Genomic DNA, 20830 nt, shown 5'->3' with positions numbered 1-20830 from the left:
AACCTACAACAACCCAGTGATTCTGGCCATGAAAGCCTTCAACAATACATCAAACTTAAGACAGATTGGATATGGTTATTAACTTTTTTTTGGCAATGCAGAAGGATACAATATGTATGTAGTAGCCTTTTCTATATATTTGATATAAAAATACATTTAACATTTTTATTTAGATGTAGTTCATAAATTAAATGATTATAGCCAACTTTTAAGAAGGTGGAAATACTGATATTTTCCCATTTTTCATTAGTTGTAGTATAGTTCTCTTAGTTTAGCTAATTGATTTTGATGTATGTTTAATGTGTTGTGTATTTTTTACTTTGTTTTATGCATTTAAAACTTGTGTGCGTGTGTTAAGAAAAATATTTTTTTAAAATCATGACTAAGTAGCACTCATTAATATGGAACAGTTAACTAGATGTACTGATCCGCATCTGTTTCATATTCATGATTGCTACTAAAGCATATTTTTACACTGTTAACACAATCAGAATTCTCCAATCTTTACTGTACCAAACATTAACTAAATGGGAAGGAGATTCATTCTGTTTTTATTTAACTAAGTAGTTGGTATAAAGGGCCCCGCTGGTGGTGCATCCGGTTAAATTGCTGAGCTGCTGAACTTGCTGATCGAAAGGTTGGTGGTTTGAATCCGGGGAGTGGGGTGAGCTCCCACTGTTGGCCCCAGCTTCTGCCAACCTAGCAGTTCGAAAACATGCAAATGTGAGTAGATAAATAGGTAATGCTTCTGTGGGAAGGTAACAGCGCTTCATGCAGTCACGCTGGCCACATGACCTTGGAGGTGTCTACGGACAATGCTATCTCTTCAGCTTAGAAATGGAGATGAGCACTACCCCACAGAGTCAGACACAAGTAGACTTAATCTCAGGGGAAACCTTTACCATTAGCTGATATAAAATTCTATATATTATTGTTATTGTTGTATTATTATTGTAGACTGGTATTCATTATTGCAGTTATAGATTCATAACCTAGATCTACAGATCACTAACAGCCCTTTATTTAGTAAGACTATGTATCCTTACTGTAAAATGACTTAAGTGTCACTATACTCCAAACCCACCATAATAGGCAGCAACCAGATCAGGCCAAAGAGGACTGTCCAGCTCCTGATTGGGGATCAAGGAGAATAATATTTCCAACCCACTCCTGACAGTGACCAAAGCTGCCATGAGAAATTGCAATAGGGATCCTGATTCTTGTTGTCAGTAGTGAGAGGGACTGGAAACTAATGGAAGAGGGTCAGAAATCCTCCTCTTATTATGACTAACAGCTGAACAGACCTCCCCCCAACTTCTTTTTTCAAATGCTGGTACTTCAAGTGAACGGGAAGAGTAAATAAAAATACTTAGAAATTAAGTAGCCAATGTAGAATATCAGTGATTATTATTAAATTTACTTATATTCTCCTTTTCCTTTAAGACGAGCTCTCAAGGCAGCTTACACACTGAAAGGATAACAATTACAAACATTCAAAAGTCACAATTGAAACCATATCCTGGGAATCATAGTCTTACAAGGTCTTTGCCCTTCTCTACCAAAGAGTGCTGGTGCCCTGCCAAACTACAACTCCCAGGACTCCATAGTATTGAACCATGACAATTAAAGTGGTGTCAAACTACATTGGTTCTAGGTGCATTCTGAAAGCGGGGTCTCTCTTGTAGATCTCAAGCCCCAAGCAAGCTTATATTGGGAGATATCCATCAGTAAATCTTCATCTTAGCCACATAGGACTTGGTAGTTCATAAACAACTATGGAGCTGTAGCTCTGAACACATAACTCTCCTGAGAATCATAGAGTCATAGAGTCATAGTCATAGAGTCATAGTCATAGAGTCCAACCCCCTGCCAAGAAGCAGGAAAATTGCATTCAAAGTACCCCCGACAGATGGCCATAGTCTGTTTAAAAGTCTCCAAAGAAGGAGCCTCCACCACACTCTGGGGTAGAGAGTTCCACTGTTGAACAGCTCTCACAGTTAGAAAGTTCCTCCTAATATTCAGGTGGAATCTTCTTTTCTGTAATTTGAAGCCATTGTTCCGCGTCCTAGTCTCCAGGACAGCAGAAAACAAGCTTGCTCCCTCCTCCCTATGACTTCCCCTCACATATTTATACATGGCCCCCAACATGTCTCCTCTCAGCCTTCTCTTCTTCAGGCTAAACATGACCAGCTCTTTAAGCCACTTCTCATAGGGATTGTTCTCCAGATCCTTGATCATTTTAGTCATCCTCCTCTGGACATATTCCAGCTTGTCAACATCTCCCTTCAATTAGGGTGCCCAGAACTGGACACAGTGCAATTCCAGCTGTGGTCTAACCAAGGCCAAAATCCCATTGGCTTCTTTAGCTGCCGCATGACATTATTGGCTCATGTTTAACTTGTTGTCCAGGAGCACTCCAAGATCTTTTTTCACACGTACCGCTGTCGAGCCAGGCATCCCCATTCTTTATCTTTGCATTCCCTTTTTTCTGCCTAAGTGGAATATCTTGCATTTGTCCCTGTTGAACTCCTGTGAGAGCTGTTCAGCAGTGGAACTCTCTGCCCCAGAGTGTGGTGAAGGCTCCTTCTTTGGAAGCTTTTAAACAGAGGCTGGATGGCCATCTGTCAGGGGTGCTTTGAATGCAATATTCCTACTTCTAGGCAGGGGGTTGGACTGGATAGCCCATGAAGTCTCTTCCAACTCAATGATTCTATGATTCTATGAACTTCATTTTCTTAGTTTTGGCCAATTACACCTCTAATTTGTTAAGATCACTTTTTAATTCTGCTCCTGTCTTCTTGGGTATTTAGATATCCCTCCCAATTTGGTGTCATTTGCAAACTTGATGATCCTGCCTTCTAACCCTTCATCTAAGTCATTAATAAAGATCCTGAACAGGACTGGGCCCAGGACGGAACCCTGTGGCACTCCGCTCGTCACTTCTTTCCAAGATGAAGAGGAAGCATTGGTGAGCACCCTCTGGGTTCGTCCACTTAACCAATTACAGATCCATCTAACCGTAGTTTTGCCTAGCCCACATTGGACTAGTTTGTTTGCCAGAAGGTCACAGGGGACCTTGTCGAAGGCCTTACTGAAATCCAGATATGCTCCATCCACGGCATTCCCCGTATCTACCCAGCTTGTAACTTTATTGAAAAAAAGAGACGAGATTAGTCTGGCATGACTTGTTTTTGATAAATCCATGTTGACTATTAGCAATGACCACATTTCTTTCAAAGTGTTTGCAGACCACTTCCTTAACTATCTTTTCTAGAACCTTGTCTGGTATTGATGTGAGGCTGACCGGACGGTAGTTGTTTGGGTCATCCTTTTTTCCCTTCTTGAAGATTGGGACCACATTTGCCCTCCTCCAATCTGCTGGGACTTCTCCCGTTCTCCAAGAACTCTCAAAGATGATTGCCAGAGGAAGAAGGTTAGCCTGTTGTTTTGCACAGAGAAACTTTTCTGTGCAAAATAAACGGGCATTGAGGGACAAAACTCCCACTTGTTTCAGGAGGTTGAGATACCAGGGAGAAACTCTGCAAGATTCTTGCCCATCTATTATTCTTCCAGACAGGGTTTTCCAACCTGGGAATGCAAGATAATGAATAATGGATATTCTTTCCATCCCGACCCCACATTGCACTCGAATTGTTAGCACTGCAGCAAGGCTGGAATCTAATGATTTCTCTCTAGTAGATGATGTGAAAAAAGTGGAGGAAAGAAGGGATTAGGATTCTAACAAAGTAGTTAACTTAAGCTTCTGTAGCAAGAAAAAAAAATAACACAATTTCCCCGCAGGGTTAGCATTGGGGTAAATTCCCCAGTGAAGTAAAAAAAAAATGAAAAAGAAGAGTTCTTATCATGATTAAAGAAGGATTGGGAAAATATCCAGGAGACAGTCTCAAGACACTTGGGAGCGTTTCCTTTGCACAGCTATCCACAGCAACCAACCCTTTGACTATCCGACTGCGGTCCCAAGGCCACCCTGGATCAAGGTTTTTAGTGCCAAAAACAATGTCAGAGCTCTCTGCAATTTCCCATTGATCCATCCCTTTCTTCTGCTCTGTTCTGTAATGCTGCAATTGAGAGACTCCAGAAATAAGAAAGTGAAAAGTAGGTCAGCTACAGAAGGATGGCGTCATGAAGAGGTAAACTCATGTTACAGGGGGTGCCACCACGATTTGCTCCCTTGTTTATGAGGTTCCTTATCATAACATTCCTCCTCAGGTTACGTTTTAATATTTCTTCTTCCCAGCACCTATATATAATGAGAAATGTATGTCCTGATGTTGTCGGACTGTATCTCCCATCAGCCCAATCCAGAATAGTCAATACTGAAGGCTGATCGCAGTTGTAGTTCAGTAACATTACTATTTTTTATTATTATTTGCAGTATTTATTCCCTACCCTTCTCTCCCCAAAGGGGACTCAAAGCAGCTTACAGAACACGCATATGGCAAACATTCAATGCTGACCATACAAATAACAAGGACAGACAACACAAACAGAGGTAAAGGCAATTTTTCCCATCTTATTTCTGGCATCTTGGGGGTTGTACTCAGCTCCAGCCATAGGGAATGCTGTCACTCCATCTTCCATTCTGAGGAGCTTTCTTCTGGTTTATGTCCTTAGGGGCACCTTTTTATAACCTCCCTGCTAAAAGCAGTACCTATTTATCTACTCGCATTTCTGCTTTTATTTATTTATTTATTTCGGGTACTTTTACCCCGCCCTTCTCAACCCCCGAGGGGGGACTCAGGGCAGCTTACAAAAGGCACAATTTGATGCCTATACAAAAATTATACATAGTGTACAAAAACCATAGTTAAAACAATTATCACAGTTAAAACAATCATAACAATCAATATACATCACATCATATAAAAACTATTCACATGCTCAGCGTTCGTCTTTCAGAGTTCCAAATTCCATTCCATTAGTCATTTCCTGGCCATTCTCAAAGTCCTTTCTTTATCTGCACGATTGTCCGATTGACCTGCTAGGTGGGCAGGCAAGCTGGGGCTAATGGTGGGTGCTCACCCTGACTTGGGCTTGAACTGCTGACCTTCCAATCTGCAGGATTTTTCTGCAGCACAGCAGTTTAGCCTGCTGTACAAAGCCCAGCCTCATCAGGAGAGTCACATTTTCCCCAACTCAGTTTAGCCAATCTTGTTATTTGTGCATTACTTGGTGCAAACATATGATAAAGCCTTCTCAACTGCCCCTAAACTCAACTGCTCCCTTCACAGAGGGATATGGTATCCCCTTCTTTGCATCCTTCCATCAGGAGATAAAGGAAGCATCTACACTATAGAATTAATGCAGTTTGACCCCACTTTATCAGCCACGACTCAATGCTGTGGGACTCTGGGAGTTGTACTTTGATGAGGCAGCGTCACTCTTGGGCAGAGAAGACTAAAGGCCTTGTCAAGCTACGGCTTCCATGATTCCATAGCATTGAAACAAGGCAGTTAAAGTGGTGCTAAACTGCCTTAATTCTATAATGTTGGGGCACCTAAAGACTTTTTATCCAGACAGGGGTTGAAAACTGGAAACATTTAAGGATGCAGTGTATTGTCAAAGGCTTTCATGGCTGGAATCATTGGGTTGTTGTAGGTTTTTTGGGCTACATGGCCATGTACTTGAAGCATTCTCTCCTGACGTTTCACCTGCATCTATGGCAAGCATCCTCAGAGGTTGTGAGGTCTGACTCCTCACAACCTCTGAGGATGCTTGCCATAGATGCAGGTGAAACATCAAGAGATAATGCTTCAAGAACATGGTCATATATCCTGAAAAACCTACAACAAACCATTTAAGGATGCAGCTTGTAGGACAATGATGTATAGCTTTAATCTGTCTTAGTTTAAATGCTTTCCATTTTTAAGTGTTATGTTTAATTGTATTTCCATGCAGACTTTTTATTTTTAAACTATATTACCATTATTATTTTTTTAGATTAAGCCCATCCTGAGTCCCAGTTTTGAGGGGAATGTGGGACATAAATACAGTTAGCAAATAATAGTAGTAATAATCCCACTCTTTCCCAAGTTTGGGGCTCAAAGCAAATTACAACATTTAAAACAGAAACAGCTTTAAAAATTCATGGCATACCAGAATTTTTTAAAAGTAATTAAACTATCAAGCCAGTTAAAATGTAAACCAGTAAGAAGGAGAAAAATGGGGAAAGGGGGTGGGGGTAAAAAAATCCTGCACATTATACAAGACTAGGACTCGTAGCAATGGGTTCAAATTACAGGAAAGGAGACTCCAATTGAACATTTAGGAAGAACTTCCTGACCATGTAAGCTGTTCAATAAAGGAACTATCTGCCCCGAACTGTGGTGGAAGCTTCTTTTAAACAGAGGCTGGATGGCCATCTGTCAGGATGAATTGATTGTGCTTTTTCTACATGGCAGGGAGTTGGACTGAATGGTACATTTTGTCTCTTCCAACTCTATTATTCTATGATGTGTTCCCCTTAAGAAAAAGTGTAAAACCTTTCTTACTTGAGAGAACATCACTCTCAGGATGTCTAGACCAGTGGTTCCCAACCTGTGGTCCATGGACCACCAGTGGTACCCAAGAACCAAAATATGGTCAGTGGCCTCACTGTTACAACACCATTGCAATGAGAGCAACTGGACTCACAAAACCCTCTTATAATGCCAAGGCTTATTAAATATGGTTTTCTATGGGCGAGCAGATGGTAACTACTGGATGGCATATGTTCTGTATCCAAAACTAGAGATGATATGGTCTATCCAATGCAATTTTCTGCATTAGAACTCCAAATAACCAAACTAAATCTAATGTTGACCAAAAACTGATTCGTAACCCTTTTAGTACTAATGTTGGAGAGTGGTCCCTGGTCAAAAAAAGGATGGGAACTACTGGTCAAGATCTTTGAACATGACAATATTTCCACAGGGAGCTGAGTCCAAATTTGCATTGTTATAGAGCCAGCACAGGCAAACTTCAGCCCTGCAGGTGTTTTGTTCAACTCTCACAATTTCTAACAGCCTACCGGCTGCTCAATCATGTGTCCATTTGAAAAATGTATGTAAAGGTCTGGGCCAATATTGATTGGTTTCTTGGTTTCTTTAAGGATTTCTGTCCCACTCTGTAATACAGGATCTCAATGAGATGTACAAGTAAAATATCTGTAAGCAGATTTTTTTAAAAATTGAAAACATTACAGATAATTTTAAAGGATCTGCTGGATACTGCAGCAGATCATTTTAAATTTGTTCCATGCCAGGATACTGGCATGGAAAAGATTTGATGGCATCAAGGGAGAAGGGCATAGAAATAGATTTGGCAGATCTGCTCATCTCTAATTTTGATCAAGACTAGACAGTAGGAAAGGACTGCCAATGTGCTCCTGAGAATGGTACTTGGCACAGATATTAAAACTGAGTTTTGAACAAAGAATTTCCTTGTGTACTGAGTTATGTGTGTACAGTGAGGATGAGGAGAGAACCATCTCTGTGACTGCTCCCAAGTTATTGACTTATCTTCCATGGGTTCACCTACACTGCAGAATTAATGCAGTTTGATACTGCCTTTACTGCCATGGCTTAATGCCATGGGATCCTGTAAGTCAAGGTGTGACAGAGAAGGATAAAGACCTTGTAAAACTACAACTCCCATAATTCATAGTATCGAGGCATGTAGATGTGGCTCAAGAAAAACTTCATTTGCCCCTGTTCTGCCCTTCTTTTGCTGGCTGGCAAATAACTTCTTATTCCAACACTGCAGTTTTTAACTTGCTGGGGTGATGCAATCAGTATGTTGGGTCTTAATATGTAAAATGTTTTAGTGTTTATTTTGCTCTTTTAAAGATGTATTGTTGCCTAACACTTTTTAAAACAACAGATTATTTTAGTTATATTGTTTTAATGTGCTGCATTAAGAACTTTGGCCCAAAAGCAAGGTGCTGGCTGCTTAAGCTGATGAGCAATTGCATTGCATCCTATCAGATCCCTAAAATCTGGAGGATAGCAAGAGTCATAGCCATTTTGAAACCAGGCAAAGACCACATTGATCAAAAAAGCTATCTCCATGTTTTCCTACCGTTACAAAGTTTTGTAGACTTGTTTTGCATATAATTATGGAAAAAATACCCATGCATGATTCCACAGCAAGCTGGTTGCAAGAAAAGCAAAAGCTGCATATCACAAGTGTTGAACCTGACTCAACACATAGAAAAATTGTTTTGAGAGGCATGAGATTACTGGAGCTGTCTTCATAGACCTGTCAGCAGCATATGATATTGTAAATCACCACCTTCTCCTGAGACTACACAAAGAGACTACCATCTCACCTGCTTCATAGGAAATCTGCTACAAAGCAGGAGCTTTTTTGTTGGGTTCCAGGGCCAGAGAAGCAGATGGCAAAAACAGATGAACAGCCTGCCTCAGGGGAGCATGCTTGCTCCATCAATGTCCAACATTTACACAAGTGACCAGCCATTGCCAGAAGGGACAGAGTTTCATCTATGCTGACAATCGTGCCATCACTGCTCAAGCAGGGAGCTTTGAAATGGTTGAACAGAACCTCTCCAAAGCTTTAGGTGCTCTTACAGCCTATTACAGGGAAAACCAGGTGATCCCCAGTCCATCTAAAACACAGATGTGTGCTTTTCATATTAAAACAGACAAGTATCTCGAGCTCTGAGGATGACCTGGGAAGGAATCCCACTGGAGCATTGTAGCACACCAAAATCTCTGGGAGTCACTCTCGACCATACTCTGATTATAAGAAGCACTGTCCTAATATCAAGCAAAAAGTGGGTGCTAGAAATAATATCATCCGAACGCTGACTGGAACAACCTGGGGATCATAATCAGATATAGTGAAGACATCTGCTCTTGTGCTTTGTTACTCTGCTGCTGAATATGAATGCCCAGTGTGGAATATAATGCACCACATTAAACAGTTGACATGGCTCTTAATGAGACATTCTGCATTGTTACAGAATGTCTACACCCCATATCATTGGAGAAATTATACTGTCTAGCCAGTATTGCACCATCTGACATCCACCAGGAAGTAGCAGCTAATAATGAAATGACCAAGGCAGTGACATCTCTGGCTCATCCTCTGTTTGGATATCAGCCAGCACACCAATGTCTTAAATCAAGAAACAGCTTTCTAAGATCTACAAAGATACTTGCAGAAACATTTCAGCAAGCAAGAGTCCAAAAGTGGAAAACCTGGAACCTCAATCTGTGGCTGAGACCGGATGAGAAACTTCCCCCTGGACTCACAGAAGGCTGGGCAACTTGAAAGGCTGACTGTGCTCTGGCACCATGAGATGCAGAGCTAATCTTAAGAAATGAGGCTACAAAGTGAGGTCCACAACATGCAAATGTGGAGAAGAGCACACCACAGACCACTTACTACAATGGAGTATGAGCCACATGCACAATGGAGAACCTTGTTACAATGACACCAGAGGCACTCGAATTGGCCAGCTTCTGGTCAAAGGAAATCTAGTATAATGCTAAATTTTATTTGTGTTCTTTTTTAAACTACATAATAGCTGTACCCTCATTTTGTTTCTGACATGATAAGTAAATAAATAAAATGTACTGTGTAAATTACTTCTGCTCCTATATGGAAGGAAGGAAGGACTACCGGTCCACAACATGAGATAAGACAGAGTATAAATGTTTTACATTAAAAATACATTGATGAATAATGATAGCATCACCTCAATGCATTTCTACAGAAGGAACTACACTCTAACAACCTGAAAGAGCATCGTCTGTGTGTAGTTTATCATACGTACTTTATTTGTGTCCATTTAGGACATACATTCTCTACTTACTAAAACCTCTGGAAGCATTTGATTCTAGTCTACATCAGATAGGACAGGACAGGCAGTTTTCAAGCTGGTTGCCTGTGTTTGTGTCTATGTGTGCAGTTGAGATCCTGGATCTGGAAATGTACTATCAAGTTCTGCATAAGATGAATTGCAAAATGTATCTCTGGTGGAGAAGGGAGAGTAGGAGAGAAGCATCTAGCTTTTTCTTTCTGCAACATTTTGCTGATTTGCTAGACATCCTGGAAGAGGAAAACAGCTGTAAGAATGTAACGGGAAGCTTTTCTGCCATTTCTCTCTCACTAACAGTAAACGATAAAAAAAAACTCTTATGTTAGGTATTAACAGAACTTAAATCAACAGCAGGCATAACAGAAATATCATGTTGGAAGAGACCACAAGGGCCATCCAGCTCAACAATGTTTTGCGAGAATCTATCAGTGGACTAAAATAGCAGCTCAAGTGGGCAAACCTATGCAAAGAATTCCTGAACACATTCATCAACCCATCAGTACCATTAAATCTCTTCGGACAATCCTGCATTCCTCATTTTATCCTAATTGTTTTTGCAGTAACCAATTTCATTGACTTCCTTGTCAACAGACACTTAATTTCTTTTTGCTACTCATAGGCTGTGTTTTTGACTGAACTTGGTTGTTGTATGCCTTCAAGTTGCTTTCAACTTATACCAACCCTGAAAGGGAACCTATTACACTTGTTAATTTACTTACTTATTCTATTTCAGATCCAACTAGTATGGAACCATTAAATTAATAGTTGCATTCTGAGCCACCAAAGGGGGAAATTCCATAAATTCAAAAGATCCAGTCCAAGAAGGATTGCTGGCCTTAATTCAGTAGTTCCCAACTTTTTTTTGACCAGGGACCACTGTGAGCAGGGACCACTTGACCAGGGACCATTTTGACCAGGGACTACTTGACCAGGGACCACTCTCCACCTTTAGTACCAAAAGGTTTATGAATCAGATTTTGGTCAACTTTAGAGTCAATTTGGTTATTTGGGGTGCTGATTTAGAAAACTTTATTGGATAGATCACATCAGCTCTAGTTTCTGATACAGAACATATGCCATCTAGTAGTCACCATCTGCTCACCCAAAGAAAACCATATTTAATTATCTAGAGCCGTGGACCTTATTTCAGGTCTTGCGGCCCACCACTGGGCTGTGGCCCACAGATTGGGAACCACTGCCTTAATTGGATGATACATCATTACCCATACAGTAGGAACATCCCTGTCCAAATGATGCTTAAACCTTGATGGCCACCCATTCCCAATCCTTTGTTGTCTTTTATGTTCACAAATTGTGCATGTTTTGTCCAATTCACCCAGATAAATCCTATATTTCTGTCTAAAAGTGCATCTACAGTGCTGAATTAATGCAGTTTGCTGACACATTCGCTGCCAAAGCTTAATGCTATTGAATCTTGGGATTTATAATTTCCTGAGGCACCAACACTCTTTAGCAGAGAAGGCTAAACACCTTATGAAACTACAGCTCGCATATTCCATAGTATCGAGCCATGTCAGTTAAAGTCGTGTCAAACTACAGCTCGCATATTCCATAGTATCGAGCCATGTCAGTTAAAGTCGTGTCAAACTGCATTAATTCTACAGTGTAAATGCACCCTAAAACTTAGTCATATACAGTGATCAAGAACATTAAGAATATCCAAAGTCATCTTAACAGATACCAGGCCCTTAAGTGCATTCATCATTCCAAGAACATAAAGAGGTTGATATAGCATTGCCTTATTATAGATCAATAGCTTTTCTCTATTCTTGCACAGGAGATCTGGAAGACATCTCTTTTTAAGTACACAGTTTATTACTTAAGGCATATTACATAACTATGCTGCTTTTTTACACCATGTTGTTATTCTTATGGGATAAAAAAAGAGTCCTGATTCATGAACCACGACGTGTTGCTTCTTATTGAAAGGAGAATTGTTTCGTATTAATTTTCTCTGTGTTTTCTTCAATAGTTTCATTAGGAAAGTTCTAGGAGGGGTATGCAGCCAGACTAGGGGAAAGGGAGCTTCCCAAGCTTCTTTCTCCTCAAAGGAGTTTCTGTTGGGGTTCAGCAGTCAGATGCTGGGAATGCTGGAGATTCTGAATCAGAGAATGAAAATGATAGGATTTTTACTGAGCCTTTGTCTCTTCAGGTTGAAATGCAGGCTGCAGATAACAGAGACAGGCCAAGGCCAGAAGAGATAGAGGATGTTTTTCCTGGGTTGTTGTGAGCTTTCCAGGCTGTATGGTCATGTTCCAGAAGCATTCTCTCCTGACGTTTTGCCTGCATCTATTGCAGACATCCTCAGAGGTTGCGAGGTCTGAGAATGCCTGCCATAGATGCAGGCAAAACGTCAGGAGAGAATGCTTCTGGAACATGGTCATACAGCCCAGAAAACTCAAAGCAACCCAGTGATTCCGGCCATGAAAACCTTCAACAATACAGAAGTTTTTCCTGAGAATCAATTGACTGTGCTTTCCCAGCCCACAGATTTTTTGGGGGGGGGGGGGGGGGGTTAACTCGTGATAAGAGACTAGGTCTCTGCTCAGAGATAGCCAAAGAAAGGTTAACGAGGAGGTCAGAAAGAATTTGTGAGAAGTAGTCCTTGAAGTGCAGATGCAAAAAAGATGATCGCGTGGGTTGTTGTGTGTTTTCCAGGCTGTATGGCCATGTTTCAGAAGCATTCTCTTCTGACATGTTGTCTGCATTTATGGTAGGCATCCTCAGAGGTTGTTTCGCTTACATCTATGGCAGGCATCCTCACAACGTTTGAGAATGCCTACCATAGATACAGGCAAAACATCAGGAGAGATTGCTTCTGGAACATGGCCATACAGCCCGGATAACAAACAACAACCCAGTGATTCCAGCCATGAACGCCTTTGGCAATACAATGATCCCATGTTTGTTGGGTCAAATTTCAGCTTAAATTAGGTTCTGTCTCTTTGAGCTCTTCAGAGCAGCCAACTTCATTAAACAATCTTGTTCATGACCAGCTCTCAAGTTTGCCTTTGTGTTTGAATGGATTTTTGCCTTACAAAATTCCTGTTTTCACGCTATGGATTATTGACTATGCTTTGACTCCTTGGGTTTTCATGTACCTTGTCATTTTGGTTTCCACATATCTTGCTCTTGTATTTCCTGTATTCTGCTGTCTTGTATTTTCATGAACATTACCAGTTTGGACTATTGATCTTTGTATTTTGGACAGTTACCATTTTATAGTACCTTTTCAACTGCCTTTTGGGAAATACCTTTCTTCCCTTTTGTGTTTGCCTTTTGTAAATAAACTTCTGTAGTTAGCAACTACCTGACTCTGTTTGATGCTGAGTAAAAGGTGTCTCTGGCCTAATGTGCAACAATTCCCTCTTCTCCCCTGAAAAGGTTCCTCTGAGGGAGTTTGCTGAACAAGAGAGGACATGATGCAATGAGGGAGATAAAAAGCCTGGAAAATCAAATTGAGATATTTTCTGGGAACTGAGTTTTTCCATCAGCAAAAGACAAGCCCAATATCAGGAAAGTCATAGGCCAGCATCCCAACTAGATGCTCGATGATTTACTTTTTTGCATGATAGTTCCTTGGGGATTTAGCATTTTAAGCATTGAACTCTGGAAAACTGTCATTCAAATAGCTATTTTGCCACTTGCCTTGTGCAGGTCACAGTCCCCCAACCTCTAAAGAAAAGTATGGCAAACTTCCCCCTTGTCATACACCAGAGCAGGAACACCTCTGACCTTAAACACCACAGTAGCTTGGTAAAATCAGCAAGCAGTTTATTGTAGAATATATGCAAGCAAAGCAGTAAAAAGTAGCAAAACAGTAAAAATCCAAAATAGTTAATTAGCTTCAAAAAAAAGAACCAGATCCATGAATCTATAGAAATCCATGAAGCAGGACACATGAAACCATGAAACAAAACAGCAGGAAAATCCCATAGGCAAAACTGACACTTGGCAAAAAAAAAAAAAAAAAACTTGATGCATGAAACTTAGAACACTTGAAACCAAGACTGAGGTAAATAACGACGTTGTCTCAATCCTTTTCAAGTGTTCAAAACTGACAAGGAAGTATTCTTTTTTTTTACTTTCCCACTAGATAATGATTTGTTATCTTTTTTTCTGCTGTAGACGAAGGGATCGCCGTGGTTTCTGAAAGCTCGGCCTCTGTTTATTAAAATTTTGCTTTCTTTCCAAGGTTTCACTATCTTCGCCCTCATTAGCTGCTACACCTGGCAAATCAATCTCAGCATCAGTTTCAGACAGTTGCTCTGAGAAAAACTGTGAAAGGTCATTCCTGGGACTGGAACCTTGGGAATCTTCCTGAAACAGCTCAGGCATCTCTTCCGAACTTAACTCATACTCAAGCAAACCGCCAACCCCATGCCCATCACCAGGAACACTTTCTCATCATGAACATCAACATGACCATCATTCCCATCAGGAACATCAACATGAACAGCAGACACAACCACAGGCTGAACAGGTGACATGCAACACCTCCAATGAATCTTGCTGAGAAAACCCTCTAATACCATCCAACCACCAGTTGATGTTGACTTGAAATCCCATAACAGAAACCCTCGTACAGTTTTAATATATACTATCTCCTCTTTGGCATGCATATATTGGTGTTCTTGTTTCATTTGGCAAGCATCTGGTACTAAGTGATACCATCTATAAATCATATCTAGGAGTTATTGCTTGACTTAGCTTTATGATTTTGATTAAGCATTTTTAGGATACAATCCTATCCGTCCCAGGAGCATGAGATTATAAGTGTCTGTCTCTGTAAGTGGAATGAGTCTTCTCCCAGCTTCAAGTTCTACCAATATAGATAGAATGATAGAATTGGGGAAAACATGGGGCAATTTGAATCCATTGCTCCATGTCCTAGTTTTTGAAGCAGCAGAAACACTTGTTAAGGAGGCTTAATATGACATATTTCCCAATATTTAAACATGGTTATCATGCTACCACCTAACCTTCTCTTTTCTAGACAAACCATTCCCAGCTTCCTAAGCCACTCCTCATAGGTTTTAAGATTTGATATGTTTTAGTGACAGTTTTAATATATATGCTTATTTTACTACACATGTATGTATGGCATTGAATCATTGCCTATATATGTAAGCTGTCTTGAGTCCCCTACGGGGTTGAGAAAGGTGGGGTATAAGCACGGTAAGTAAGTAAGTAAGTAAGTGAGTAAGTAAATAAATAAGGCTGAGCTTCCAAACGTTTTTTGTTCACTCTTCTCTGGACACCTTCCAAATTAGCTATATTCTTTTAAAGTCGTGATGCCTAGAACTGGACACAGAATTCTAGGTGAGGTCTAGCCAGAACAAAATTATTACTTCCTTCGATCGAGACTCTGTACTCCTATTGATAGAGCCTAGTTCTTTCTTGCATCAGTTCCTCTGACAAAAGAGAAGGTAAAGATCTTCCTCCGTGCATCCTCTCCAAACCATTCCTGCCAGAATATTGGGGCAGATATACTTGCCCTGAAGCTAGTAGATTTACTTTACTGCCTAGATAGACCAATAGAAGGGGAATATCTCCTCTAAAAGAAACTAAGAAAATGGAGAAGAAGAAGGAACATCCTATTGCTAACAACTAGATTGGGTAGTACAGCAACCATGGCTTTTCCCTTTCTCTCATTCCACAGAGCTGTTTCATAAAATCGTTTTCCGTTTGTGTTCAGTGTTGCATAGGTCTGAGAATTTAGAAATTCTGTACTGAACTACTTTTTTAGAATAGAGAAGGAGAGCAAAACATAAGACATGACACTGACTACCTCCACTTTAGGAAAGCTGAGTTTGTTGTTCTGAGTTCATGCTATTCAGGTTGCTGGGGATCTTTTGCATTAACCAAAAAGTACATTAACCAAAAAACTTTCCTTTGCTTTTCATTCTGACTGTATATATGCATTGCAGCAACATTATTTCAGAAATGTGGTGGAGGCTCCTTCTTTGAAGGCTTTTGAACAGAGGCTGGATGGCCATCTGTCAGGGGTGATTTGAATGCAATATTCCTGCTTCTTGGCAGGGGGTTGGACTGGATGGCCCATGAGGTCTCTTCCAACTCTAGGATTCTATGATTCTATGAAATCATCATAACAGGAACTATGAAGTTAAAACCACATTTTACCTCTTTGGTAGAGTTTTACCACTAAGACATCCATGAAAATAATATAAGGACTTTGTAGAGATGAAGAGTTGCTTTTACATAAAACAATTGGAAATGTCTACAGAGAGGGAAAAAGAAAGTGTAACAGCCACGTACAACGGACAGAGTGTTGCCCTGGGTTCAAATGTTGAGAAAACTCCCAAATTCTCTGAATGAGTCACTGTTCTTCCAGCCCACCCTGTGCCAAAGCTGAGGAAAAAAATGGGATAATCCCGTGAACATCACCCTAAGCCAGCGTTTCTCAACCTGGGGGTCAGGACCCCTGGGAGGATCATGAGAGTGTGTCAGAGGATCACCAAATACCATCAGAAAACACAGTCTTTTCTGTTGGTCGTGGGAGTTCTGTGTGGGAAATTTGGACCAATTCTACTATTGGTGGGTTCACAATGCTCTTTGATTGTAGGTGAACTATAAATCTCAGCAACTACAACTCCCAAATGTCAAGATCTATTTTCCGCAGACTCCACCATTGTCCACATTTGGGCATATTGAGTATTTGTGCCAAGTTTGGTCCCGATCCATCATTGAGTCCACAGATCTCTCTGGATGTAGGTGAACTACAACTCCAAAACTCAAGGTCAATGCCCACCAAACAATTCCAGTATTTTCTTTTGGTCCTGGGAATTCTGTGTGCCAAGTTTGGTTCAATTCCATCATTGGTGAAGTTCATAATGCTCTTTGATTGAATGTGAACTATAAATACCAGCAACTATAACTCCCAAGTGACAAAATCAACCCAACCCCCCCAACCCCACCAGTATTCACATTTGGTGTATCTGGTGTTTGTGGATGAAAATACATCCTGCATATTTACATTACAATTCATAACAGTAGCAAAATTGCAATTATGAAGTAGCAATGAAAATAATTTTATGGTTGGGGGTCACCACAACATGAGGAACTGCATTAAGGGGTTGCAGTATTCAGAAGATTGAGAAGCACTGACCTAAGCTCTGAGGGAAGTGGAAAGACAAACATAATAGATCAATACAAGGTAAAAGAATGTTCTTTAATAAATTATAGCATTGTTGCAATAGGGGCATCTTTTGATAGCCTGAAGATAAAGTCATGAAGCTTGGGTTTTGTTAATCGATTGCTCCTCCCTTCCAAGAAAGTACGCATGGAGCATCAAAAAGAATGTATAAGATGGGCAGATAGTTTTTTTTCTTATTTATCTAGAAGCACTACGTAAGGCATTACGTTTGTCTGCACACACCAGTATGCAAAGGGATTTGAAATAGTTTTAACACAAATATTGTTTGTGGGGGGTGTCTTTTTTTCCTCTTTATCCTCCTTTCAGCAAGACACCATATTTTTTATTACCACTTGTCGACATTATCTATTTATCCATCTATCTACATATCTTAATGTTCTTATAATTCAGCTATGTATTTTAATTATAGTGTGTTGTTGTTGTTGTTATCTCAGAAACCACTCCTCATAACTATACCCTTTGAGTCTGACTCTTTATTTCTTAAAGTATGTGTACCAAGAGAAATGAAAGGTAACTTCCAGAAAAAATGAGGACGTAAGTTTATTTTCTGAAGCACAGAGTTACCCTTGATGCTTCTCAGTGGCTTCAGCGTCTGCAACTGTGATGCAATATTGTAGCACAAGGCAATTGAGATTGCCATCCTAGTCATACTTTTCTGAGACTATGCCCCACTGAATTCAAGGAGGCTAACTTCATAGTAGACGTGGAGTGGATTGTATTGTTGAGCTTCCTTGTTGCCTACATTTTTTTCCATATCAGGAGAGTCTTAAGAAACTGAAAGTCACTTCTGGTGTTAGAGAATTGGCTGTCTGCAAGGATGTTGCCCAGAGAATGCCTGGATATTTTACCACATGAGAAGCTGGAGCTGACAGACTGGAGCTTACTCCACATACCAGATTCAAACCACCAACCTTTTGGTCAGCAGTATGCAAGGACATTACCCAGGGGATGCCCAGATGTTTTACCATCCTATGGGAGGCTTCTCTCATGTCCCCGTAGTAGAAGCTGAAGCTGACAGATGGGTGCTCACCCCAGTCCCCAGATTCGAAACACCAGCCTTTCAGTCAGCAGTCCTGCCAGCACAAGGGTTTAACCCATTGTACCACTGGGGGCTCCTGTTGCCTACATAAACCCATCAGTTCATTCCATCAGCAAGTTACTAGTTTCCTTTCCCTTACTTCTTTTTCTGACACAAGACACACACACCTCTTTTTTCAAGAAAAATGACCCCAAGTGACAACAAGGAGGATCTGCTTCCATCCAATATTTCTCCTCATCCACCCTCTGCCTTTCACTTCTTGCTAATCATGGGAATCCAGATTACCATCCTAGTGCCAGAGTGCCAACTGAATTGCTCTCCTTTGCTCTCACTTTATCTAACGCTCGAATGGCCAGAATCTATATTTTATTTTTTTCCCCTCTTTCACATCTTCCCTCCTTATGAAACTATCATTCACCAGATATAAACACTAAACAATAAGGAGGAGGATGATAATGATGACTATTGTGTTTGTGCCAGTCAAAATGCTTGCAATAGCTATTCAGGCTTTAAAACAAGCCAACAAAAGTTGTGGATAGAACTCTGACTTTAATACTTTCCTCAGCTTCTGACATATGTTGATTTTGGAAGAACTTTGAGGCAGGTTTGGCCCATAATTTCCCCTGCTTGTGTGCTACACTTTATTCAAGGACGGTTGGGGAGGGGGGTTGAGGAGAAGAGGGGAAAGAGAAGAAGAGGAAGAGTGGAGGAGAAGTGAGAAAAGAAGAGTGAGATAAAGAAGGACTGGGGAAAGAAGGAACAGGGGAAGGGGAAGGGGAAGGGGAAGGAGAAGGAGAAGGAGAAGGAGAAGGAGAAGACAAGGAAGGAAGGAAGGAAGGAAGGAAGGAAGGAAGGAAGGAAGGAAGGAAGGTGTCAAAGAAGGAAGGGAAGAACAGAAAAGAGGAGGAGGAAGAAGCAAGAGGAGGAAAGGTAGGAGAAGGAAAAAGAAAGGAAGAGGGGGAGGGGGAGGAAGTGAAGGGGAAGAAGAAAGAGAGAGGAAGAATGAAAGAAAAAGGAAAGAAGAAAAGACAACAAGGGAAAGGATGGAGAAGAAGAAGAAGAAGAAGAAGAAGAAGAAGAAGAAGAAGAAGAAGAAGAAGAAGAAGGGAGAGAGAGAGAAGCAATGAAAGAAAGAAAAGTAAAGAAGGAAAGGGAAGGGAAGATGAAAGAAGGGAAGGGGAAGAAGAAGAAGGAGAGAGATAGAGAGAAACAATGAATGAAAGAAAAGTAAACAAGGAAAGGAAAGGAAAGGAAAGAAGAAAAGAAAAGAAAAGAAAAGGCATGGCAGGCAGAAAGGAAAAGGTGAAAGAGAAGGGAAGGGAAATAAGAAAAGGAGGAAGGAGGGGAGGAGGAAGAGGAGGAAGGGTAGGAGAAGAAAAAAGAAAGAAGGAGGGGGAAGGGTGGAAGGGAAGTGGAAGAAAAAACAGAGAAAAAGAATGAAAGAAAAAGTAAACAAGAAAAGACAAAAAAGGGGGAAGGGAAGGAGGAGGAGGACGAGGACGAGGACGAGGAGGAGGAGAAAAAGAGAGAGAGAAGCAATGAATGAAAGAAGGAAAGAGGAAAGAACAGACGAAAGAATGGAAAGGAAAGAAGAAGGAAAGAGAGAAACAATGAATGAAAGAAAAATAAACAAAAAAGGAAAGGGACGTGAAGAAAAAAGAAAGGAAGAGGAAGAGGAAGCGGAAAGAAGAGAAAAGAGAAGGGAGGCAGAGGTGAAAGAGGAAGGGAAGGGAAATAAGAAAAGGAGAAAGCAAGAGGAGGAGGAAGAGGAGGAAGGGTAGGAGAAGGCAAAAAAGAAGGAAAGAGGAGGAGGGGGAGGAAGGGAAGGGGGAAAAGAAAGAGAAAGAGAGAAAGAAAAAGTAAACAAGAACAGAAAAGACGAAAGAGGGAAGGGGAAGGGGAAGGGAAGGGGGTGAGAAGCCTCAGCCCCAGGAGCCAGGGTTCTTCCTGCTGCTCCTCCTCCTCCTCCTCCTCCTTACCGCTGGACCGCCGGACGATGTTCTCGAGGAAGGTGTTTTGCGGGGCGACGAGCCCCCTCTTGCCTCCCGGCATCCTGGGCATTGAGCTGGGGGCCCCGGCGCCAGAGGCGGTCGGGGCGTGGCGGGGGTCGGCGGCGGCGACGGCGGCGGCGAGGGGGTTCTCGCAGGGGGGTCTCGGGATCCCGGTGCCGAGGAGTCGCGGGGGGAAGGCGGACGGGGCAGTTCATGGTAGTGGCGCCCCCGCGGCCGACGGCGCCCCCGCTGTGGCAAGGAGGCGCTCACAGCTCGGGAGGGACCTCCGCCGGGGCCGCCGCTGCTGATGCGGGACTTGCGCCTGCGCGCCCGAGGAGGAGGAGGAGGAGGATGAGGAGGGCCGGCGGGGGCCCTGGAGGCTGTGGCGACCCCCCGGGCGGGCGGGAAGCATGACCCCCGGCGCCCCCGACACGGCGCCCCGATGCCCCCGGAGGACGAGGATGAGGAGGACTCAAAGAAGGAAGGGAAACCGATGCCGCCCCGCGGAGATCCTGGGGGGCTCCTCAAAGCCTCAACTCGCACCGCCGGGAAGCGGGGGCTCCATCCAGACCCACTTCTGCCCTGATATTCCCCCTGAAGACAAGAACACGGCCTCCGAGTTGCAGCCCAGCGATCGCCGCCTTCAGAGAGAGTTGGAGAGTTTCAGCACCAGGATCAGCACCGTGGACAGCTCCCTCGAAACAGCGCTGCTTCCGAAGGCAAAGGCTTTCGCTGGAGTTGAAGAGGAGATGAGGGAG

General features: G+C 41.9%; 1 protein-coding gene across 1 annotated transcript in view; it reads right to left on the bottom strand.

Moving 5' to 3' along the window:
* KCNH5 (potassium voltage-gated channel subfamily H member 5) overlaps positions 1-20209 on the bottom strand; it is a 289582-nt gene extending 269373 nt beyond the window's left edge. The window contains exon 1 of the mRNA XM_060754182.2: positions 20061-20209. Coding sequence (XP_060610165.2) covers positions 20061-20142 — 82 coding nt within the window. The 5' untranslated portion in view covers positions 20143-20209. The remainder of the gene's footprint in view (positions 1-20060) is intronic.
* Between the last annotated feature and the right edge of the window lie 621 nt (positions 20210-20830).

Source organism: Anolis sagrei, chromosome 1 (assembly GCF_037176765.1).
Source record: "Anolis sagrei isolate rAnoSag1 chromosome 1, rAnoSag1.mat, whole genome shotgun sequence".
In the NCBI taxonomy this organism is placed as follows: Eukaryota; Metazoa; Chordata; class Lepidosauria; order Squamata; family Dactyloidae; genus Anolis; species Anolis sagrei.
This window is presented reverse-complemented; position numbering and strand designations above follow the sequence as displayed.